This window comes from Tetrahymena thermophila, assembly GCF_000189635.1.
Source record: "Tetrahymena thermophila SB210 genomic scaffold scf_8254796, whole genome shotgun sequence".
Classification (NCBI taxonomy): Eukaryota; Ciliophora; class Oligohymenophorea; order Hymenostomatida; family Tetrahymenidae; genus Tetrahymena; species Tetrahymena thermophila.
Genome location: NW_002476552.1, coordinates 79,516 through 103,078, shown reverse-complemented (window position 1 = coordinate 103,078; position 23,563 = coordinate 79,516). Strand labels below are relative to the sequence as shown.

The 23,563-nt window shown below is 19.5% G+C and overlaps 5 protein-coding genes across 5 annotated transcripts in view; 3 read left to right on the top strand and 2 right to left on the bottom strand. All coding sequences in view use genetic code 6, as the record gives it.

The window, feature by feature from the left end:
* The first annotated feature begins 1,052 nt into the window (after positions 1-1,052).
* TTHERM_000965384 (transmembrane protein, putative) lies at positions 1,053-12,654 on the top strand. Its single transcript, XM_012795852.1, has 29 exons — positions 1,053-1,386; positions 1,560-1,649; positions 1,896-1,985; positions 2,253-2,342; positions 2,571-2,660; positions 2,946-3,035; positions 3,369-3,458; positions 3,733-3,822; positions 4,076-4,159; positions 4,395-4,484; positions 4,775-4,864; positions 5,072-5,161; positions 5,445-5,534; positions 6,776-6,865; positions 7,128-7,217; positions 7,790-7,879; positions 8,179-8,268; positions 8,554-8,643; positions 8,922-9,011; positions 9,319-9,408; positions 9,670-9,759; positions 9,967-10,056; positions 10,344-10,433; positions 10,772-10,861; positions 11,083-11,172; positions 11,412-11,501; positions 11,796-11,885; positions 12,131-12,226; positions 12,390-12,654. The coding sequence occupies exons 1-29, from the start codon at positions 1,055-1,057 to the stop codon at positions 12,481-12,483; spliced, it is 2,856 nt and encodes a 951-aa protein (XP_012651306.1). The 5' UTR covers positions 1,053-1,054; the 3' UTR covers positions 12,484-12,654.
* Positions 12,655-12,762: 108 nt separating this feature from the next.
* TTHERM_00965380 (cyclic nucleotide-binding domain protein) lies at positions 12,763-16,552 on the bottom strand (the record flags this gene model as incomplete). Its single annotated transcript, XM_001008927.3, has 14 exons — positions 12,763-12,856; positions 13,049-13,138; positions 13,201-13,290; positions 13,490-13,579; positions 13,801-13,890; positions 14,071-14,160; positions 14,320-14,409; positions 14,529-14,618; positions 14,782-14,871; positions 15,009-15,098; positions 15,294-15,383; positions 15,563-15,652; positions 16,183-16,272; positions 16,545-16,552. 14 exons carry the CDS (start codon positions 16,550-16,552, stop codon positions 12,763-12,765), a joined length of 1,182 nt encoding a protein of 393 aa, XP_001008927.3.
* Positions 16,553-18,935: 2,383 nt separating this feature from the next.
* Positions 18,936-19,433, bottom strand: TTHERM_00965370 (cytochrome C oxidase biogenesis Cmc1-like protein; the record flags this gene model as incomplete). Its single annotated transcript, XM_001008926.1, has 1 exon — positions 18,936-19,433. The coding sequence occupies one exon, from the start codon at positions 19,431-19,433 to the stop codon at positions 18,936-18,938; it is 498 nt and encodes a 165-aa protein (XP_001008926.1).
* A 238-nt stretch (positions 19,434-19,671) lies between these two features.
* TTHERM_00965360 (DnaJ domain protein) lies at positions 19,672-22,715 on the top strand (the record flags this gene model as incomplete). Its single annotated transcript, XM_001008925.3, has 9 exons — positions 19,672-19,918; positions 19,985-20,109; positions 20,776-21,129; positions 21,185-21,255; positions 21,319-21,580; positions 21,655-21,800; positions 21,886-22,158; positions 22,217-22,528; positions 22,589-22,715. The coding sequence occupies 9 exons, from the start codon at positions 19,672-19,674 to the stop codon at positions 22,713-22,715; spliced, it is 1,917 nt and encodes a 638-aa protein (XP_001008925.3).
* A 464-nt stretch (positions 22,716-23,179) lies between these two features.
* Positions 23,180-23,563, top strand: part of TTHERM_000964361 (kinase domain protein) — a gene marked incomplete at its 5' end in the record, with an annotated part of 7,700 nt that continues 7,316 nt past the window's right edge. Inside the window, 3 exons of the mRNA XM_012795851.1 lie at positions 23,180-23,218; positions 23,276-23,325; positions 23,474-23,563. The exon at positions 23,474-23,563 is cut by the window's right edge and continues 111 nt beyond it. Of these exons, the coding sequence (XP_012651305.1) occupies positions 23,180-23,218; positions 23,276-23,325; positions 23,474-23,563 (179 nt within the window). The remainder of the gene's footprint in view (positions 23,219-23,275; positions 23,326-23,473) is intronic.

Genomic DNA, 23,563 nt, shown 5'->3' with positions numbered 1-23,563 from the left:
AAAAAAGTTGTTTTTTTTAATATTAAAATGAATTTTAAATAATAATTAAATTCATTTTTTCTTTTTCAAGTTTTACTTTTATTATTAATTAATTTCTGATTATTTCATTTATTCTTCATTTTTTCCTTCAAGCTAACTAAGTAAGTAACCCTATATTTTTCCTTCAATATTTAAAAAGGTTTAATTAAATTGGTGATTAAGGGGCATTAAGCTTAGGTTAAGGTTTAGCAAACTGTACTAATCTCTCAAATTTGAAACTTTAATTTCAGTAAAAACAGTTTATTTGTCTTGGATAGTGATATTTTTAAAAATAAAAATTAATATAAAATAAATATTTACTACTTTAAATTTATTTATTAGCTTTTTATTTGATTATTTTTATTTTTTTATTTTTCTTTTTGTGTATTTTTTTTTTCTTCTTTCTTTCTTTATTATTTGCTTGCTAATTCAACTCATTTTTAATTTTCAATTTATGATTTAATTTATTATTATTTCTTCATTTTTTCTTTCTAACTTACTTATTAAAAATATATTTTTTCTTCAATTTTTAAAAGGTTTAATTAAATTAGCGATTAAGGTGCATTAAGCTTAGGTTAAGGTTTAGCAAACTGCACTAATCTCTCAAATTTGAAACTTTAACTTGAGTAAAAAAAGTTTATTTGTTTTGGATTATGATATTTTTTAATATAAAATAATTAATTATCTTTAATCTGTTTATTGGCTTTTTTTTTGATATTTTTTTTTTTTCTTCTGTTTTTCTGATTTCTTTCTTTCTTTGTTTTTTGTTTGTTTGTTTACTAATAAGAATTATTTTTAAATTATTATTTCATATTTTTCTAACTAACTGATAAACTATATATTATTTCTTCAACTTTTAAAAAGCTGCAATAAAATTGGTGCAGAGGGTGCGTCAGGTTTAAGTTCTTCTTTAGCGAACTGCTCTAATCTCTCAAATTTGACACTTTAACTTGAGTAAAAAAAGTTTATTTATTTTGGATTATGATATTTTTTAACATAAAAATGAATTTAAAACAAAATTTCTAACTCTTTTAAAATGTTTATAAGCTTTTTATTTGGTTTATTTTTGTTTTATTTTTCTTCTAATTTTATTTATTTTCTCTTTGTTTGTTTGTTTGTTTGTTTGTTAATTTATTCTATTTTACATTTTTAACTTGAGTTTTTATTATTAATTAATTAATTTCTTATTATTTCATATTTTTTCTTTATCTTATCCTTCTCACTTACTAACTAACTAAGTAATTAAGTCAATATATTTTTTCTTAAATATTTAAAAAGAGGAAATTAAATTGGTGCAAAAGGTGCATCAGGTTTAGGCACTGGTTTATCAAACTGCACTAATCTCTCAAATTTGACACTTTCTCTGGAGTAATATTATTAATTTTTTTAAATTGTTTATTAGCTTTTTTTTGAATTATTTTTTTATGATGTTTGTGAATTTTTGCTTTGTTTCTTTATTTCCTTGTAATTAAATTCATTTTTTCATCTTTTCCTTCTAAATGACTAATTAACTCTATATTTTTTCTTTAATTTTTCAAAAGTGAAAATAAAATATATAATGAAGGTGTTTCTGGCTTAGTTTGTGGTTTATCAAACTGTACTAATCTCTCAAATTTAACACTTTGTCTTGAGTAAAAATAGTTTATTTGTTTTGGATTGTGGTTTTTTGTAGTATAAAAAGAATTTTTAAAATAATTAGCTTTTTATTTGATTTAGTTTTCTTTTTTTATTCTGCTTTTATTTTTTCTCTTTGTTTGTTTAACAAATTAAATTTTTACATTTTCAACTTTTGCTTTTATCATTAATTTCTAATAATTTCAATTTTTCCTTGATTTTTTCCTTCTAATTAACAAATTAACAACTTCGATATTTAATAGTAGAAATTAAATTGGCGATGTAGGTGCATCTAGCTTAGGCTCTGGTTTAGGAAAGTGTGTTAATCTCTATAATTTGAAACTTAATCTGATGTAAAAACAGTTTTTTATTTTGGATTGTGTTATTTTTTAAAATTAAAAATAATTTAAAATGATATAATTAACTATTTTCATTTTTTTATTATTATATATGATACATAATTTTTATTATTCTACTTTTATGTTTTGTTTTTTTTGTTTTTAATTAAACTCATTTTATCATTTTCAGCTTATGATTTTATTATTAATTTATTTCTTACTATTTCATATTTTTTCTTTCAAACAAACTAATTATCTCTTATTTATTGAATATTAAAAAAGATAAAATTAAATTGGTGCAATTGGTGCATCAGGTTTAAGTTCATATTTTGCAAACTGCACTAATCTCTCAAATTTGGCAATACATCTTGAGTAAAAATAGTTTATTTGTTTTGGATTGTGATATTTTTTGAATAAAAATGAATTTAACACAAATATAACTCACTCTTTTTTTTTCCTTCTCTTTGTATTTTAGTTAATTTACTTAATTTTACATTTTTATTATTAATTAATCAATTTCTTATATTTTCATATTTTTTCTTCATTTTTTCTTTCTAACTAATTAATTAAGTTTATATTTTTTCTTTAATATTTAAAAAGTGGAAATTAAATTGGTGATGAAGGTATATCTGGCTTAGGTTCTGGTTTAGGAAAGTGCACTAATCTTTCTAATTTGGCACTTCATTTAAGGTAAAAACAGTTAGTTTATTTGTTTTGGGTTGTGATATCTTTTAATATAAAAATGAATTTAAAACAATATAACTAACTAACTAACTAACTCTCTTAATTTTATTATTAAATTTGTATTTGATTTATTTTTTTTCTATTCTTTTTGCTTTTTTTCTTTTTTTCTTAATTTATTTAACTCATTTTTTAATTTTCAACATTTGCTATATTATTAATTTATTAATTTGTTATAATTAATTCATTTTTCCTTTCAATTATCTCTTTATTTTTTCTTTAATATTTAAAAAGTAGGAATTAAATTGGTGCAGAAGGCGCATCAGTCCTGGGTTCTTGTTTAGAAAAATGCACTAATCTCAAAAATTTGGCACTACATCTTCAGTATAAACAGTTTATTTGTTTTGGATTATGATATTTTTCATATAAAAATGAATTTAAAACAAAATAGCTAACTTTTTAATTTATTAATTAGCTTTTTATTTGATTTATTTTTCTTTTTTTATTCTGCTTTTGTTTTCTTTCTTTCTTTCTTCCTTTGTTTGCTTGCTTGTTTTTTTATTTGTAAAGTTAACTCATTTTTCATTTTCAACTTTTGTTTTTTATTTCTAATTAAATTCTTATAATTTCATATTATTTCTTCATTTTTTCCTTCAAGCAAGCAAGCAAACTAACTAATTAGCTAACTAACTGTTAATTTCTTCAATACTTTAAAAGAGAAAATTAAATTGGTGATGAAGGTGCATCTGGTTTAGGCTCATATTTCTCAAACTACACTAATCTCTCAAATTTAGAACTTTATCTTGAGTAAAAATAGTTTATTTGTTTTGGATTGTGATATTTTTTATTATAAAAATTAATTTAAAACAAAAGAGCTAACTCTTTTATTTTATTAGTTAGCTTTTTATTTGATTTATTTTTCTTTATTTTTTTATTTGGAATGTGTGTTTTTTTTTCTATGCTTCATTTTCGCTTTTGCTTTCTTTACTAATTAATTATTTAATTAATATCCTATTATTTTACAATTTTTCTTCATTTTTTCCTAATAACAAGCAAATAAACTCTATATTAATTCAAAAAGTGAAGATTAAATTGGTGATAAAGGCGCATCAGGCTTATGTTCTAGTTTAGGAAAGTGTACTAATCTCTCAAATTTGACACTTTATCTTGAGTAAAAACAGTTTATTTCCTTTTGATTATGATATTTTTTAATATTACAATGAATCCAAAACAATATAAATAACTCTTTAAATTTATTTATTAGTTAGCTTTATATTTAATTAATTTTCATTTTTTCATTTTTTCATTTTCAACTTTTTCTTTTCTTTTATTATTAATTAATTTCTGATTATTTCATATTTTTTCTTCATTTTTTTCTTCTAACCAACTAATTTAGTTTATATTTTTCTTCAATATTTAAATAGTGCAAATTAAATTGGTGATGCATCAGGTTTAGATTTTGGTTTAGGAAAATGCATTAATCTCTCAAATTTGACTCTTTGGCTCGGGTAAATACAGTTTATTTGTTTTGAGTTATCATAATTATTCATATAAAAATGAATTTAAAATTAAAAAACTAACTAACTAATTAATTCTTCAAATTTATTTATTAGCTTTTAATTGTTAATTTAACTCAATTTTAACTTTTAATTTTATTATTAATAAATTATTTCATATTTATTTCTTCATTTTTTCCTTCTAACTCACTAATTAAGTCTTTTTTTTTCTTCAATATTTAAATAGAGATAATTAAATTGGTGCAGAAGGTACATCAGGCTTTGGTTCTTGTTTAGCAAAATGCACTAATCTTTCAAATTTGACGCTTTATCTTCAGTAAAAACAGAATATTTGTTTTGGAATTTTATATTTTTTATTTAAAAAATGAATTTAAAACAAAACAACTAACTCTTTTAATATACTTTTTAGCTTTTTATTTAATTAATTTTTTTTTATTAAATATTTTTTTTCTTCTTTCTTTCTTTGTTAATTAAACTCATTTTTTAATTACCAACTTTTTCTTTTATTATTAATTAACTAATTCGTTTCTTATTATTTCATATCTTTATTAAATTTTTCTTCTAACTAACTAACTAATCTCTATATTTTCTTCAAAATATAAAAAGAAAAAATTAAATTAGTGATGAAGATGCATCATGCTTAAGTTCTGGTTTAGTAAACTGCACTAATCTCATAAATTTAACAGTATATCTTAAGTAAAAGCTGTTTATTTATTTTGAATTGTGATGTTTTTCATATCAAAATTAATTTAAAACAAAATAACTAACTCATTAAATTAATTAAAGTGATTTTTTATTATCAGCTTTTGCTTTTATGATTAATTAATTAATTTCTTATTATTTACAATTTTTTCCTTCTAATTAACTAACTAACTCAATTTATTTTCTTCAATATTTAAAAAGCTACAATTAAATTGGTTCAATTGGTGCTTCTGATTTAGGTTCTGGTTTAGGAAAATGCACTAATCTCTTAAATTTGACACTTTATTTGGTGTAAAAATAGTTTATTTCTTTTGGATTAAGATATTTTTGAATATAAAAATGAATAGGAAACAATATTATTAACTAATTCTTTTAATTTATTTATTTATTAGCTTTTTATTTGATTTATTTTATTTTTTTTTTTTCTGTTTATGTTTTTTTTTTATTTGTTAATTAAAATTATTTTTTCATTTTGAATTTTTGCTTTTATTTTTAATTAATTAATTTCTTATTATTTCCTATTTTTCCTTCATTTTTTCCTTCTAAATAATTTATTAAATTCAATATTTAAAAGTGGAAATTAAATTGACTATAAAGGTGCATCAGACTTAGGTTTTGGCTTAGGAAAATGCACTAATCTCTCAAATTTGACACTTGATCTAAGGTAAAAACAATTTAATTGTTTTGGATTGTTATATTTTTTAATATAAAAATGAATTTAAAATAAGATAAATAACTTTTTAAATATATATAATATTAGCTTTTTATTTGATTCATTTTTTTTTTTCATTTTTTTTGATAACTTTTTTTTTATATTTATTTAATATTTTATTTTAAAATTTTATTCAATTTATTTTTTAAATAATTCATACTAATTTATATTAAAAGGGACAATTAAATCAATTAAAAATAATAATAGAACTTAAAGAACAAGTATCTTTTATTAAAAAGATTAGTTGTCTTACAAATAATATTAAAATGATAAAAATGGTGAAAAAATAACAAATAAATTCAAAAATATTTGAATATTATAATATGTTTTTTTAATAATATAAAATAATCAAATAAATAAACCTTATAAATAGAAGGTTTATTATTAATTTTATATTTATAAATATTGTCAATTCTATAATATAAGAATATTTTAACTATATGAAAATGATAAAAATGGTGAAAAAATAACAAATAAATATAAAATATTTGAATATTTTAATATGTTTTTTTAATAATATTTTATAATCAGATAAATACACCTTATAAATAGAAGGTTTATTATTTTTTATATATTTGTAAATATTGTAAATTCTTTAATATTAGGAATTTTAACTAAGCTATGATTTGATTATAAGGATAAACATAATTTCATTCAAAAATGTTTTTAAATTTATTTCCATTCAAAAATGAGTATGACCCCTCCCCCCACCCCTATGTTTTATTTAATAACTGTTATAAAAATTTATTTCATCATTTATCCAAATTAATTTGATGTAAAAATAAATTAATTTATTAAAAACTTGTAATTAATTAAATTTCCATAAATTGCTTTTCAATATTTTCTAAGAAAAAATAAATAAATGATAAAGAAAAATTATTTTTATAATATAGATCAAGTAAATATTTATTTTATTATTAATATTGTTTATAATTATTTTTACTAATAAAAAAAGTTTTTAAACTCTTCGTTTTAATTACATTAGGATATCTTTATTGGCCAGCTGTATAATTTCTTATTTTTTCATCATTTTTTCCTTCTAAATAACTAATTAAATAATTATTTTTTCTTCAATATTTTAATATGACAGATTTTTTTTATTTACTTATTTTTTTTCTTCTGTTAATAATTATTTTATATCTTATAATATCATATTTTTCTTCATTTTTTTCTTTTCTTCAATATTTAAAAAGTTACTAACAAATTGGTGATAAAGGTGCATCAAGCTTAGGTATTGGTTTAGGATAGTGCACTAATCTCTCAAATTTGACACTATGCCTTGAGTAAATATATTTTATTTGTTTTAGATTGTGGTATTTTTTAATATAAATATGAATTTAAAACAAAATAGCTATTTCTTATAAAATATTTATTTACTTTTTATTTAATTTATTTTCTTTTTTTATTCTGCTTGTGTTTTTTCTTTTTGGTTAGTTAATTTTTAATTTTCTATTTTTTCTTTAATTCATTTCTTATAATTTCATATTTTTTCTACATTTTTTCCTTTTAATTAAGTCTATATTTATTAATACCATATTTAAAAAGATACAAATAAATTGGTGATGAAGGTGCATCAAGCTTAGGTTCTGGTTTAGGGAAATGCATTAATCTCTCAAATTTGGAACTTTATCTTCAGTAAAAATATTTTATTTGTTTTAGATTGTAATTTAAAGGACAAACTTTGTTCAAATTATATCTACTAAAAATATATAGTTTATTTACACAAAATTTTTTAATAAATTGACATTTTTGAATATTGCCAATCCAGGTATTGAAATTTTAATGCTAACTAATTAGCCTTCTTGCTTTTTAATTTTAATTTGTCAGAATTTATCTTATAGATCTACCAGTGATTTTATTAAAAAGAAAGGCTATTTAATTTTTTATAAAAAACTAATTTTTTTGCTTTAAAATTCACCTTGTTATGATGCCTAAAAAAAAATTTTTTTTGGTACTCCCTCCCTTAAACCATTTAAGAATATTAATACCTAACTTAATGAATGAATTAGTTATATACATTCATTTATAAATTAAACAAACTATCAACTAGCAGATCTTTTTTAACACTCTTTAACTCATTTTTTCATTTTAAACTTTTGTTTTTATTTTTAAAATAAAAACTAATTTCTTAATATTTTATGTTTTTTCTTCATTTTTCCTTATAGCTAACATTTAACACCATAATTTTTGTTTCAATTTTATAAAAGTAGAAATTAAATTGGCCCATAAGGTGCATCAGGCTTAGGTTCAGGTTTAGGAAAGTGCACTAATCTCTCAAAGTTGATACTTCATATTCAGTAAAAACAGTTTATTTATTTTAAATTATTATATTTATAAATATAAATATGAATTTCAAATAATTTATCTAACTCTTTTAATTTTTTTATTTATGAGCTTTTTATTTGATTAATTTTTCTTTTTCATTATTCTGATTGTATTTTTTTTCTTTCTTTCTTTATTTCTTTGATAATTTAACTCAATTTTTTATTTTTCAACTTTTATTTTTACTAATCATTACTTATTTTCTTATTATTTAAAATTTATTATCCTTCTAGCTAACTAACTATGTCTATTTTTTACTTTAATATTTAAAAAGTGGAAATGAAATTGGTGTAGAAGGTGTATTAGGCTTATGTTCTGGTTTAGTAAATTGTAATAATCTCTCCGATTTGACACTTTAACTTTAGTAAAAACAGTTTATTTGTTTTGGATTGTGTTATTGTTTAATATAAAAATGAATTTAAAGCAATTTAACTAACTCTTTTAATTTATTTATTAGCTTTTATTTGATTTTTTAATTCTTCTTGTGTTTTTTTCTTTTTTTATTAGTTTGTTTGCTAATAACTCATTTTTTCATTTATTTTCAAATTTTACTTTTGTTTTAAGTAAATTCATTTCTTATCATTTATTTCATATTTTATCCTTTTATCTAACTAATTAACTCTATATTTTTTCAAAAAAATTTAAAAAGTGAAAATTAAATTACTGAAGAAGGTCTGTCAGACTTAGGTTTTAATTTAGCAAACTGCACTAATCTCTCAAATTTGACGCTTTATCTTCTGTAAGAACAGTTTGTTTATTTGTTTTAGGTTGTGATATTTCTAAATATGAAAATAAATTTAAAATAATTTAACTTACTCTTTTAAAATATTTATTCGCTTTTTTTCTTTTTTTTATTAATACTTGCGTTTTTTTTCTCTTTATTGCTTTGTAAATTAGATTCATTTTTAATTTTGGCTTTATTGTTTTTATGATAAATTCATTTCTTATTATTTTTTATTTTTACTTTATTTTTTCCTACTAATTAGCTTTATATTTTTTTCTTCAATATTTAAATAGTAAAGATGAAATTGGCGATGAAGGTGCATCTAGATTAGGTTTTGGTTTAGGAAAATGCACTAACTTCTCAAATTTGACGCTTTATCTTTAGTAAAAACACTTTTTTGGATTGTGATATATTCGAATATAAAAATGAATTTAACACAATATAACTCATTCATTAGCTCCTTTAAAATTTTTATTAACTTTTTAATTGATTTATTTTTTTTCTTATTTTTTATTCTGCTAGTGTTTTTTTTTATTTCTATGCTTGTATTTATTTCATTTTGTGATTTAAAGCTTTGGCTTTTAATAAAAATTCATTCATTCAATTATTTCTTATTATTTCATGTTTTTTCTTAATTTTTCCTTCTAGCTAACTAATTAAGTCTATTTTATTTCACCAATATTAAAAAAGTAAAAATTAAATTGGAGCATAAGGTATATCAAGCTTAGGTTCTGGTTTAGCAAACTGCACTAATCTCTCCAATTTGACACTTATTCTTAGGTAAAAACAGTTTATCTGTTTTGGATTGAGATATTAATTTAACTTACTAACTCTTTTAAAATTTTTCTTAGCATTTTATTTGATACTTTTTTTATTCTACTTATGTTTATTTTTTTTCTTTGTTAATTAAACTTATTTTTTCATTTTAATATTTTTATTTTATTTTTAATTGATTAATTTCTTAATTTATATTTTTTTTTCATTTATTCTTTTTAACTAGATAACTTATTAACACTATATTTTTTCTTCAAAATTTTTTAGTGAAAATTAAATTGGTGCAGAAGGTGCATCAGGCTTAGGTTCTAGTTTAGGAAAATGCATTAACCTTTCAGATTTGACTCTTGATCTTCAGTAAAAAAAGTTTATTTAATTTGGATTATAATAAATTTATAATATAAATTGAATTTAAAGCAATATGATTAACTAAATTGTTAATTTAACTCATTTTTTCATTTTAACATTTTGCTTTAATTAATTTGTTATTATTTAATATTTTTTATTCATTTTTTTCTTCAAACATACTAATAAACTCTTTTTTTTCTACAAAAATTAAAAAAGAGTTAATTAAATTGCTGATGAAGGTGCATCAGGCTTAGTATCTGGTTTATTAAACTGCACTAATCTCTCAAATTTGAAACTTTATCTTAAGTAAAAACAGTTAATTTATTGTGGGTTGTGATATTTATGAATTATTTAAAACAATATAATTAATTCTTAAAATATAATTTTTAGCTTTCTTTTTATTGATTTATTTTCCTTAATTTTTTATGATATTTGTGTTTTTCTTACTTCAAATTAATTTAACTCATTTTTTAACTTTCAACTTTTGCTTTTATTATTAATAAGTTAATTACTTATTATTTCATATTTTTTCTTCATTTTTTCCTTCTAACTTACTAATAAAGCCTATTTTTTTCTTCTATTTAAAAAAAAAGTAGAAATTAAATCGGCGCTGAAGGTGCATCAGGCTTAGGTTCTGGTTTAAGAAAATGCACAAATCTCTCAAATTTGACACTTTTTCTTAAGTAAAATTAATTTTTTTGCTTTGGGTTGTGATAATTTTAAATATAAAAAATTAATTAAGAACAATATAACTAATTTACTAATTCATTTAATTTATTTATTTGCTTTTTATTTGATTTATTTTTATTTTTTTTATTCTTATTATGGTTTTTATTTCTTCTTTGTTTGTTTGTTTTTTGTATGTATGTATGTATGTATGTATGTATGTATGTATGGCAATAGCAATCCCTCCCTTTTTCAATTTTCAATTTTTCTTTTATTATTAATTATTTAATTCATTTCATTTTTTCTTTTTAAATTACTAATTAACTCTAAAATTTTTTATTAAATATTTAAAAAGTGTGAATTTAATTGGTGAAGAAGGCGCATCAGGCTTAGGTTCTTGTTTTGAAAATTTGATTAATCTTTCAAATTTGTAAATTTATCTTCAGTAAAAAGCAGTTTATTTGTTTTTATTTATGATATTATTATTTATAAAGAAAAAGGAAAAATAAAAAAACTTATACTTTAAATTTACTTATTTGCTTTTTATTTGATTTATTTACATTTTTTATTCAGCTTATTCTTTTCTTTCTTTTTTAATTTGCTTATTTAACTCATTTTTCATTTTTAACTTTTTATTTAATATTTTTTCTTCAATGTTTTAAAAAGAGATAATTAAATTGGTGCTGAAGGTTCATCAGGATTAGTTTCTTGCTTAGAAAAGTGTGTTAATCTCTCAAATTTTACACTTTTACTTCAGTAAACACAATTTTTTTGTTTTCGATTGTGATACTTTTATATAAAAAGGAATTTTAAGCTAATAGCTAACCAACTAATTTATTTTTTTATTTTGCTTGCGTTTTTCTTTCTTAATTTGTAAATTTAATTCATTTTTAGCTTTGGTTTTTACAATTAATTAATTAAATTCATACTTTTTCTTCATTTTTTCCTTCTAACTTATTAATTAAGTCTATATTTTTTGTTCGATATTTAAAAAGTGGAAATTAAATTGGCGATAAAGGTGCATCAGGTATAGGTTTTGGTTTAGGAAAGTGCACTAATCTTTCAAATTTGTTTCTTGGCATACAGTAAAAGCTGTTTAATTGTTTTGGATTGTGATATTTTTTAATATAAAAGTGAATTTAAAATATTATAACTAATTCTTATAATTTATTTAAGTTTTTATTTGATTTATTTTTATTTTTCTTTTTTCTGCTTTTATTTTTTCTTCTTCTTTATTAGTTTGTTAATTTAACTAATTTTTTGATTTAGGTTTGCTTTTATTATTAATTAATTCATTTCTTATTATACCATATTTTTTCTTTATTTTTTCCTTCTAACTAAATAATCAAGCATATATTTTTTCTTCAATATTTAAAAAGTGGCAATTAAATTGGTTTAGAAGGCGTATTAGGCTTATATTAAGGGTTAGGAAAATGCATTAATCTCTTAGATTTGGAACTTTGGTTTGGGTAAAAAAAGCTTACTTGTCTTGTATTATATCATTTTTAATATAAAAATTAATTTGCTATTAGCTTTTGATTGATTTATTTATTTTACTTGTGTTTTTTTTCTTTCTTTCTTTGAAAATTAAACTCATTTATTTTTTAATTTTCAACTATTTGTTTTATTTTAATTAATTATTTTTTTATTATTTCATATTTTTTCCTACTAACTTTTTAATTGACTCTATATTTTTTCTTCAATATTTAAAAAGTAGAAATTAAATTGGTGATGAAGGTACATCATGTTTAAGTTCTGGTTTAATAAACTGCGCTAATCTCACAAAATTTACACTTCATCTACTGTAAAAGTAGTTTATTTATTTTAAATTATGCCATTTTTTAATATAAAAATGTATTTAAAACAATTTAATTAATTTTTTGAACTTTTTATTTGATTAATTTTTCTATTAAATTTTTTTTGATAACTTTTTATTTAAAATTTAATCTTATTTATTTAATTAATATTAAAAGTGACTAACAATTCAATAAATCATAAAAATTGAAACTAAAAAGAAAGTTTATTAAATCAAAAAGATTAGTTGTATTAGAAATAAAATATTAATGAAAAATATAGGTTGGTGAAAAAAGGACAAATAAAAAAAATATTTGAAAATTATTTATAATATGTTTTATTTAATATTATTTTGTATCCACGAAAATAAACTTTATAATAAGTAGATTTATTGTTATATTTATAAATATTGTCAATTCAATAAAATAAGGAGATAATATTGAGGGATTATTTTATACTAAAGATAAATAAAATAATTATTTATTTTTAATAGGTACTTAAATTAATCTATCTATCTATATTTTTCATAATTAATTAAAAATCTTTTGAAAATCAGAAACAACTTAGCAATACGTTCACTAATCTTTTAGCCTTTATTAATTTTTTCATCAAATTTTGATAAATTTCTTCATCGATTTCATTATAACTTTTGATTTTGATAAAAATAATTAATTTATTATTTCGAATTTTTGAAAAGAACAAGTAAAAATCAAGATAATTTAAATAAATTAATAATTTATTTATTTTCAATTTTTCAATAAATTATTTTATTAATTTATTTTAAATATTGATTAAAATCGTTTATTTGACTATTAAAAATAATTTGACATATTTTTACTTCATTTAAAGCATCGCATTTTAGAGATTAGTACATTTTGCTATAGCATTACATAAATTTAATGCACCCTAATCACTAATTTAGTTGCAACTTTGTTATTTAAATAATAAAAATTATATATAACATTTAGAATTATTTAATTAAAACTTTACTCTATCCAAAGTGTCAAATTTTAGAGTTTAACACAATTCAACAAAAACAAACCTATTTTATTTACATCCTCATCAATAATTTGATTATTCCTTTTTATTTTTTTAAAAATAAAATGAATTAATATGCATGAACGCATCATTTTATAAAATAGAAATAGAATCACCTCTATAAAATTAAACTAAAAACTAAAAATCAGTTAGTAAAAAAATAAATTTCACTTTTTTGAAAATTAATTAGTCATATCTTCGATTCATGTTTAATCAAAACTAAAAAAATAATAATTATTACTCAAAGGAAAGAGTTAAATCTGTTAAATTAACACAGTTTGCTAAACCAGAACATAAATCTAATGACCCATTATTGCCAATTTCATTTTCACTTGAAAAATATTTTTAAAGATGATACTTTAATTTATATAAGTAAGGATAACTAAGAAACAGGTTAAAATAAACTTATAATTCTATATAAAAATATTTTTGCATTTACAATAAAAGTAAAAATAAAAGAAAAAATTGTAGTTTTCTTTCTACTGTGTTTATAAAAAGTTTTTTAGTAAATCAAAATAAAAATATAAAAATATTTTATTTAGCATCTTTTACTCAAAATTAAGATTTAAATTTATGAGGCTCAAGCAGTTGGATAAACCAGAGCTTAAGTCTGATACTCCTAGATCTCCAATCTCGTTTCTACTTTTAAAATTTAAAACATTATTTTTTGGTTCTAAAAAATTATTATTTTTAGATTTTTATTTGAATTGTAAGTATACTAAGAAGGAAATAGAAATTGTATGTTAATAATTAACAAATTTCATAAATTTAATAAGTAAATAAATAAATAGAAGGATATGTTAATCAACAGAATTTTTTTACCATAGCATAATTGTTAAATTTTAAAGTTTACAGCAATTTGATAAAGCTTAACCTAATTCCTTAGCATTCTCACCTTTAATTTAATTTGACCTTTTAATTTAAATTACGAATAATCAATTTATTATTAAAATTAATAAAGGTTTATTTTAAAAAATGTAAGCTATTCAAATTAAAAAAAAGTATTTTTTATCCTATTTTAATCAATTAAATTTATAAAAATAAATATACAAATAAGGTAAAACTTTTTACATAAAGGTTATTGTTAAATCTGAGAGACTTTTAAAATTTGATATAGCTGAACATAAAGTTAATGCACCTTAGTCTTTAATTAAATTGTGACTTATTTTAGTTATAATATTATAAATTATTTTAAAGCAAAAATAGAACAATAAATAAATTTATAAGTTTTAAAATTAAAGTTTTTGTAATAATAAAATAAATAAATGAAAAAGTAATACTCAAGATAAATATCCAAAGATGATAGTGAAAGGCATTTTGCAAAGTTTTAAGCAAAACCAATTATATCTTCGTCATTAATTTTGCTAAAACTTTAATTTGAGATAAAAAATTATTATTATAAGAGAAATTTTTAGACAAAATAGAAATATAAAATTTTATTATAAATTCTTTCTTAGGATTTTTATTTTATAATTTTAGATGTTCTTTCAAAGCAAATAATAATAATTTTTAAACATTAAAATTTATATTTACAAGAGTTTCAGTTTCAAGCTAGAGAGATTCTTGCAATTTGATAGAGCTGAACCCAAGTATGAAATGCCTTCTATTCCAATATTATTTGATCTTTAAAAATATTATACATTATTTAGTAACTAAATATAAATGAAAATCTTAAATTTTATTAATAAATTATAGAGAAAATATTTTATTGATCAATCAATCATTTTAATTATTAAAAATAAATAACAAACTATTTTTACGAAAGATTTAAATCCAAATATGAGAACTTGATATCAGAGGTAAAACGATTAGCTAAGGCTATTATCCCATCTTTTCCTATTGAGTTTTACCTTGAATTGGTAAAAAATTATTCAGTTTTTAAAAATACAATTAATAAAAAAGATAGAATAAGTAATTTAATAAAATAAATAAGACAAAGATTTTATGTCTTAATTTTTAACAGCAAAATAAATAAATAAATAAATAAATAAATAAATAAACTAATTAGAATAAAATTAATCAAGTTAAAAATATTATGAATTTACTCAAGGTCAAAAATGAAAGATTGTAGCTTATCACAACTTTCTAAAAGAGTATCTAAACCTTATAAATCAAAATCTCCAAGTTAATTTTTGCTTTTAAAGTTAATTTGATTGAAATTAATTACAATTTTTTAATTTAAGATATGAAAAATAATGATAAAATAAATGAAGTTAAATAAATAAATTTGAATGAAATATAAAATTTTACCAAATAAAATTTTAATTTATTTCATGTTTTTTGAATTCAAAAAAATTAATTAATATTGTCATACCCTAACTCTAAAGTCAAACGCTTGAGATTATTGCATTTCGACAAAGTAGAGCATAAATCTGAAACATTCTATGAATTTATTTTATTTTGACTATTTTATTTATTTTTAAGTTATTCTTTTAATGAAATAATTAAATTAAAAATTAATGTTAAATGAATAAAAAAATTTTAATTTAAAAGTAATAAAATTGTAAAAGTTAAAAAATGTTTATTTCTAACTTAACTAATTTTTTTATTTTTAATAATTAATTGGAAATATAATTCATAAAAATATATAGAAAAATATTAAATAAAAATTCTTGGTAAAAAAGGAATAAAAACAATAAAAAATGATTTTTACTTTAATCCAAGTTTTAAATATTAAATATTTGTGAGTTTAGATAAACCTTAACCTAAACAAAACAATCCTCTTTCTCCACCAATCTTATTATTTCTATTTTTTATTTTCAAATAAAACTTAAAAAGTAGAATTTTAATAGGCAAAAAAAGTAAAATAAATTAGTTATCTAAAATTTAAAATTTTTTAAAATCTATTTTTAATGAAAATAAAATAAATGGTTAAAAATAAATATTAGGAAATAAAAAGAATTAATTATTCAAATGTAAATGAATAAATATTACGAAAGGCCTAATATAATTGTTGAAAGATTACTACAACTTACTAAAGCTGTACCTAATCCCTTTACACCTTCTTCACCTATTTAATTGTCTCTATAATTTTATGAAAATAATTAATGGTTTAAAGAAAACAAAAAAGTTTATAGATAGATAGATAGATAGATAGATAGATAGGATTGTAATAGAAATCAAATTCTTTAATTAATTTTTAAAATTAATAAAATAATAAAAATTTTAGTTTATTGCTTTCATAAAAAAATTTTTGCAATAAAATAAAAGTAGAAAAATAGATTTATTTACTAAATGTGTAGTTCTAAATGTGTGAGAAGAACACATTTTTTGAAAGCTTCACATAAATCAATTACTCCGACATATTCAATTAAATTCTTCCTATTTATTTTATATTAGAAAAAATAAATAACTTTACTTTAAAAGAAAAAATGAATAAAATAATATAAATTTATCTATAAAAAAACATATAAATTAAACAAACAAGATATATATCAAATAATATATATCATTTAATAATATTATTAATTTATTTAAATATTTATTTATGGTTTATGATTAAAATCTTTTTGAATATCAAAAAGTTTGAAATTAAATTAATATGATCAATCAATCTACCATAAATATAGTTTCAAAGTTGAGAGTTAAGTACAGTTTGCTAGGGAATAGCCTAAATTTTATGCTCCAAGAGACTTAATTTCATTATTACTTTTATTAATTTTAAGAATTAGTTTAAATATTAAAATTAATATTTTATCTAATTAAAGTAAATTAAATAATTTAAAATTATAAAATCAAGGATAAATAAATAAATTGACTGATTATTTATCACAATAAAAATAAATTAATCTTATCAGTTAATGAATGACAAGTGATTATGTTAAAATATATTATATAATTGCATTCAAAAAATAAATCAAATATTTATACCAAATTCTTAGTTCTAAAGTAGAAAGATGAATTTATTTAGCTAGAGCAGAACCTATACTTTATATATCCGTTGGTCTAAAAGAATTACCACTTTTATTTATATTAAGATTAAAAAATTTTGTTTGATTTTAAAATGAAAACAAAAATAAATAAAAATAAAGATTTTATTTTTTACTCCAGGTTTAATTCTAAAGTAGTAAGATTTGTGCATTTTGATAGTGCAGAACTCAGAGTTTATGAATGTTTCTAATCCAAATACGAATATCTTTAAATTTTTAAATAAATATCAAATAAAAAATTTACAATAAATTAATCCTTTCAATTTAAAATATTTTAACATCAGTAAAAATTAAACTAATAAAGTTATTTTTCACAAATTTATTTTGCATTACCCTAATAAAGTACTGAGATAAACTTCAGATGATAGATTAGGATAGTCTGATAGCTTTTATTTCAAAATATATTAATTTTAAATAGTTAGTTATTAAGTAAGAAGTCTATTACTGATTATAAATTATTAAATTATTTTTTTTTCTAAAGCATTTTTTTTCTTTCCAAATTCAATTTTCCAATTACTTTTTAGGGATTAATAAAGAAAAAAACTAAATATTAATTAATATTCACTTTTCTAAATTAATCATATTTTAACAAAAAACATATTAAAATACAATTTTAATATCTAGCTTAAAATTTTATATAAATATAATAAATGATTTAATTTGTTAATAATCAATTGAAATAGTTATTTAAAAAGATGCTTATTACTTATTGATTATAAAATACTAAATTATTTTTTCTTCTAAGTCGTTTTCTTTATTAAGAAGAATTCTACTTTAATATTCTTTTTACAAATAAATAAAGAAAAAATAATATATTCTCAAATCTTAATTTATTTTACTTGTAACTAATAACAAAAAATATACAAAAATACAAATTAAAATATCTAGCTTTAAATTTAACAAAAATCAAAATAGTTGACATTTGTTTTTGAATTAAAATAAAATTATCAAATTAATTAAATAAATAAATAAATAAATATGTATGCTGTTTTCTATATTATAAATATCTGTTGTTGATCATTCATTATAAATAAATAAATAATTATTTTTTATCTACTTTAATTAACATTTTTTTTAATTATTGGAGATTCATAAGGATTTTTTTCTTTTTTAATTAAAAATCTTTACAAAAAAATTTTTGATATAAATCTAATTTTCTAAAAAATATAAACCCACCTACCTATCCTACTAACCATTTGTTTATATCAATGTATTTTAAACAAAAATATTTTTTAATTTTAAAAATAAACCAAGAAATATAAATATAATAAAAAGCTAATTAATACTCATTCAAATTAAATTTTTAATTAATTAATTTCTAAAATACATAGAATCGAATACTCTTTGAACTCACTTATTTATAAAAATGATATTTTGTTATAAGAAATATAAACAAATAACATGATAAAAATCATGTTTAAGGTATTTAATGGCTTAAGCTTCAAAGTAGTTGTAGATAAGTAATTGTTATATTCAGTAAAAAATATATGACCTTTTAAATTAGACATTTTTTATAAACCAATCAACATGATTAAAGAATTTAAGTAGTTAAGTGAATAAGTAAAATGAAGGAAGATATTGTAAATATATCTCATCAATAATATCAACAAGCTATGCTAATTAATTAATATGCATTTGAGTAAATAGTGATAAGTATATATTTTTGAATGATTAATTAATTAATTATGAAGTAGTCTATCTTTATTAATTTCGATTTTGTTTCTTTCATGTTTTATTTTTTGAAATATTGATTTGCTTTCATTATGAAGATGTTGTTGAAGATTCAGAGGAGCCAAAATATTTGTTCTTTAATTTTTAGAAGAGTAAAGAGCCCCACCATTCATCTTTCCAGGCAGCTTGTTCACCTATTTCTCCATCTTCATCATAAAACTCTCTCCACCACCATTCAGGATGTCTAGAAATGTCTCTTCTTAATCTATCTGCTTCAATTTCAGTCTCTCTCTAAAAACATTCATTCATTTTTTCATACTCTTCAATACATTCAAAAACTGTCCAATATTTTCCATTTTATTATTCACATTTTATGAATTCCATAGCTTTCTTTCTACATCTTCTACGCGCTAATGGCATTGCTTCATCTTTAATTTCATCTTCTCTTTTTCCTCTTAAAATATTTAGCTTCCATGTTGTAGGCTTTGGAGATCTTGTCTTTGGTTTTATATCTGCAGGTGACTCGTCTAAATGTTGCTCGTCAAACACATTATGCTAAATCTGCTTTGATTTATATGTTCCCATTATTATGTACTCTTGCTACTAATAATAATAATAAACTAATCTTATTTTTTTGATATAATATTAATGATAAAGAGTTTATCAATAAGATATCTAAAAGAAATTTCTATTAATTATTATTAATAAAAAGCATCAGATCTACTTAGCAAATAAAACTCATTCAATCTTTTTTAAAAAAATCAATCAGATAAATTTTATTAGTTATTTAGTTAGTGTTAAACATTTTAGAGTTAGCGGAATTATGAGCAATAATTAGGAAGATTATGACCAGCTAGAAGATCCTTATGCCATTTTGAATGTACCAATAGATGCAGATTAAAAGCAAATAAAAGAGAAGTATTACGAATATTCAAGAGTATTTCATCCAGATAAGTAGCAACCCCATCTTTATTTAGAATCTAGATCATAATTTGAGCAAATAGATAAAGCTTATAAAGCAATTTCTAATCCTTTTTTAAAGCTTATATATGATAATTATGGCTATCCAGGTAAATTCAAATAAAATCTAATTAGAATTTACTGTTTTAATCATTTTGAATTCTTAACAAAAAAAGGAGTCGTTATCTGTAACGAGCATTCTAATAAATTCATTGACTTAGAAGAATAGTACGTTTAAACATACGAGCAGAGATTAAACCATAAGCACGAATACAAGCTAAGATTGCAAGAATTAAAAAAAGTATTGAACAAAATAATCAATCAAAACATTTTATTTTTGTTACTTTTATGAGTGAAGAATATCATTAAGCAAATTTAGTTAAGTTAGAATTTTAAGAAAGCAAAAAAAAAAATTGTTCTTATTGAAAATAAGAAATGCAATTTAAATTGGAAAATTAATGAAAATAATCGCTGTATGATTGACAATAAAGAGAATAAATAAATGGTTTATTGATTTAAAGCAATATCTTTATTTGGATAATATAATAAATGCATCATTTAATAATTTAAGAATAATCTTTTTGAAATAAAGAGAGTATAAATTTCCAATTTTAGAATAGTAAATTAGGACAATATGTTAGAATAAAATTTTAATTAAAAAAAGTTAGATAGATTTTTACTTTAGGCCTTTTCTTTATCAAGTAAACTAGTAAAAAATAATCTTATATTAACCAACATAATCCAAATAGTTTCTCTCATAATAGATTTATTTATTTTCATATTTAATGGAATATTTAAACTCATATTCTGTCTAGAAAATTATTGTTATAGCAGTTAAAAAATATAAATTAATTAGCATAGATAACATAAAAATACCTAAAAAATAAGAATCGTTTTTAAATTATAAATTAAATTAACTTTTGTTTGTGGTTTCTATTTTTTTTTAATGAAAATTTGATTTATTTAGGAAATTTTACAGAGAATGAACCATTTATATGATTTGTATAGAGAAGAGAGAAGCTACATAAATTGCTATAGAAATATTTAAATTAATGCAGATTTTAGTGCTATTTAATTTATACAAAATGCTCATCCTAATAATCCAAACTAATCTAAACAGCTAATTCTAACGAGACTGAGTTTCATTCCTATGCTTTACCTTCCAGAAATTAAAAAATATCAAATTTAGCAAGAATTAGGTTTTTCTGCAAGTGCAGCTGGTATTTTTGGGTAGTAACAAGATTTTAATGGTGGCTTTTTGTATAAACTTTCTAAAAAATTACCTTAAGAAATGAAATATTTAGGAGGAAGTGACATAAGAGTAAAATTTATCAGCAGTCTTTAATTAAAATATAACTTATTATTTTTAAAATCAGGGCAGCTTTTTCCACTCTTATAAATCTACTGAAGGATCTCTTGAATTAGCTACAACTCCATATAAAGATTTGTAATAAATCTTTTACAATAATTAATTTTTATTTATTTATTTATTTATTTAAAATTGAAATAGGAATATAACTTTTAGTGGAAGAGTTGGTTAATTTGGATTTCTTCCTATAATTACTTTCAACAGAAGCATCAGTAATACTTTTTCAGTTAACTCTTAAATCAGTGCTCATGGAGGATAAATTAATGATTTAAATTATGGTTTTGTTAAGGTGTTCTCTAATCCGAGAATCAGACTTGATTTTGATGGAAATATAAATGAAAATGAAGCTAATACAGAGGTTTTGTTGAGTAGAGACATAACTAAAAAATTCTCAATTCTTGGAGTAAAAGATTTAATTTTTTATCTGAATTGTTAGCTAAAATATATATATTTGTTTATGTTATTACTTTTAAATAGGGATTCGTCTAGAAAGGTGAAAAAAAACCATAATACTGGAAATTGAAATTGTATGCTTGCATTGGCTGGAAAATGGCATTTAACTCTCATAACTTTTTAGAAGTTAGATCCTGTTTTGGCATGGGTAACAACGAAGTTTAAATTAGGTAAATAAATATATAAATGTTGAATTAATTATTTCTTAACATTAGATAAAGAATTGCCATAAACATAAAATATTAAAATAAATAGATTTAAAAGAAACGGACTCATATGTTCTCTTCCTATTTCTCTTGGAGCTTATCCAACTATTAAAGCTGTTTCATATTCTATTTTATCATGCTTGTTAAGTGGCTATGGTATTTATCGCTACTAATTATTGAAGAAGAATTCAAAGAAAAATTAGATGATCTTAATTAAAAAGAATAAAAATAGATTGGTTGATGAAAAAAAAATATTTAGTTCATATTATAGCGATCTTGTCATGAAAAATGAAGAAAAATTAAATTTAGAAATTTCAAATGAGTAAATAATTTGTTTAAACAATTAAGTAAATAATAAAATTTATTATAAAATATGATAGTGGTCTTGTTATTCTAAAGGCTTATGGTGGTGAAAAAAGAAAGATCGAAAATATTAAGAAAATATTTTAAAATAAAGAAAATAAATTGCCATATCTTGTTAATGAAGATATAATGAAAAACGCAATAAATAGATAAATAGATGTTGGCTTAGATCTTGAAGATATTCTTTGTGAAGTAGTAGAAATGACTCCTTACATTTAAAATTTAGTTAGTCATTCTTACATAGATTTAACATATACAGAAATTGCAAACTAGTAAGGATTGTTTAATCCATGCATTGAAGTTACTACTCCTACTGCTATGTATATTCAGTAATTCCTTATTTTTTATGATTTCCCATTCATTTATCTTCTTTAATTTATTAAAATTAGATACTCTTATAAAGGTATAGTTAATGATATAATTATTTCCTCTGGTAGTAGACTTAGAATAGGAAATATAAATAATAGCTCACTTTTCCATAAATTTATGGCTCACTACATTCTAAATTCTATCTGATTAAATGCTAATAAATTAGTTTTTTTATATTCAATGTATAATAAATTATTTATAAAAACTGTTTTCCTATATTTATTAGCTTTTTTTACTCTAAAAATAAATAATACATTAAATATATATAGCTCTTCCATGAATTAAATTCTTGCAAACAAAAGAATTAAATTCATGAATAACTTTAAATAAAATAGATATAAATTATAAATAAAAATATATTAAATTTAGGCTTTTAAGCCTTTTTTTATTTTTTTAAAATAATATTTATAATTTAAATTGCCTTAAAAAAAACAAACAAACAATTAATTTAAAAATAAATTTTTAATATAATTATAGATTTCACAATTTATTTTTTTTAAAATTAATTAATATTTGATAATTAATTATTATATTTTATTTGCTCTTTTTATCCATTTATAATTAATTAAATTATATAAATTGCTCTTCAATATATTTGAAAATAAAAATAAATGATATAATAGACTAAAAAATATAAATAATTAGAAGAAGTAATTATTTATTAATTTATTAATATCCTTTAAATTTATAAATATTAATAAAAAAAGTTTTTAAGTTCTTCACTTTTATCTCATTAGGTTCTCCATATTGATCTGATGTATGTTTAAAATTTAACAACTCATCATTTTATTTTCAAATTTTGCTTTTATTATTAATTAATTAATCTTATTATTTCAAATTTTTTCTTCATTTTTTCCTTCTAATTAACTATTTAATTATTTATTTTTTCTTCAATATTTAAAAAGGAACAATTAAATTGGTGATGAAGGTGCATCAATCTTAAGTTCTGCGTTAGCAAATTGCATTAAACTCTCAAATTTGTAACTTTACCTTGG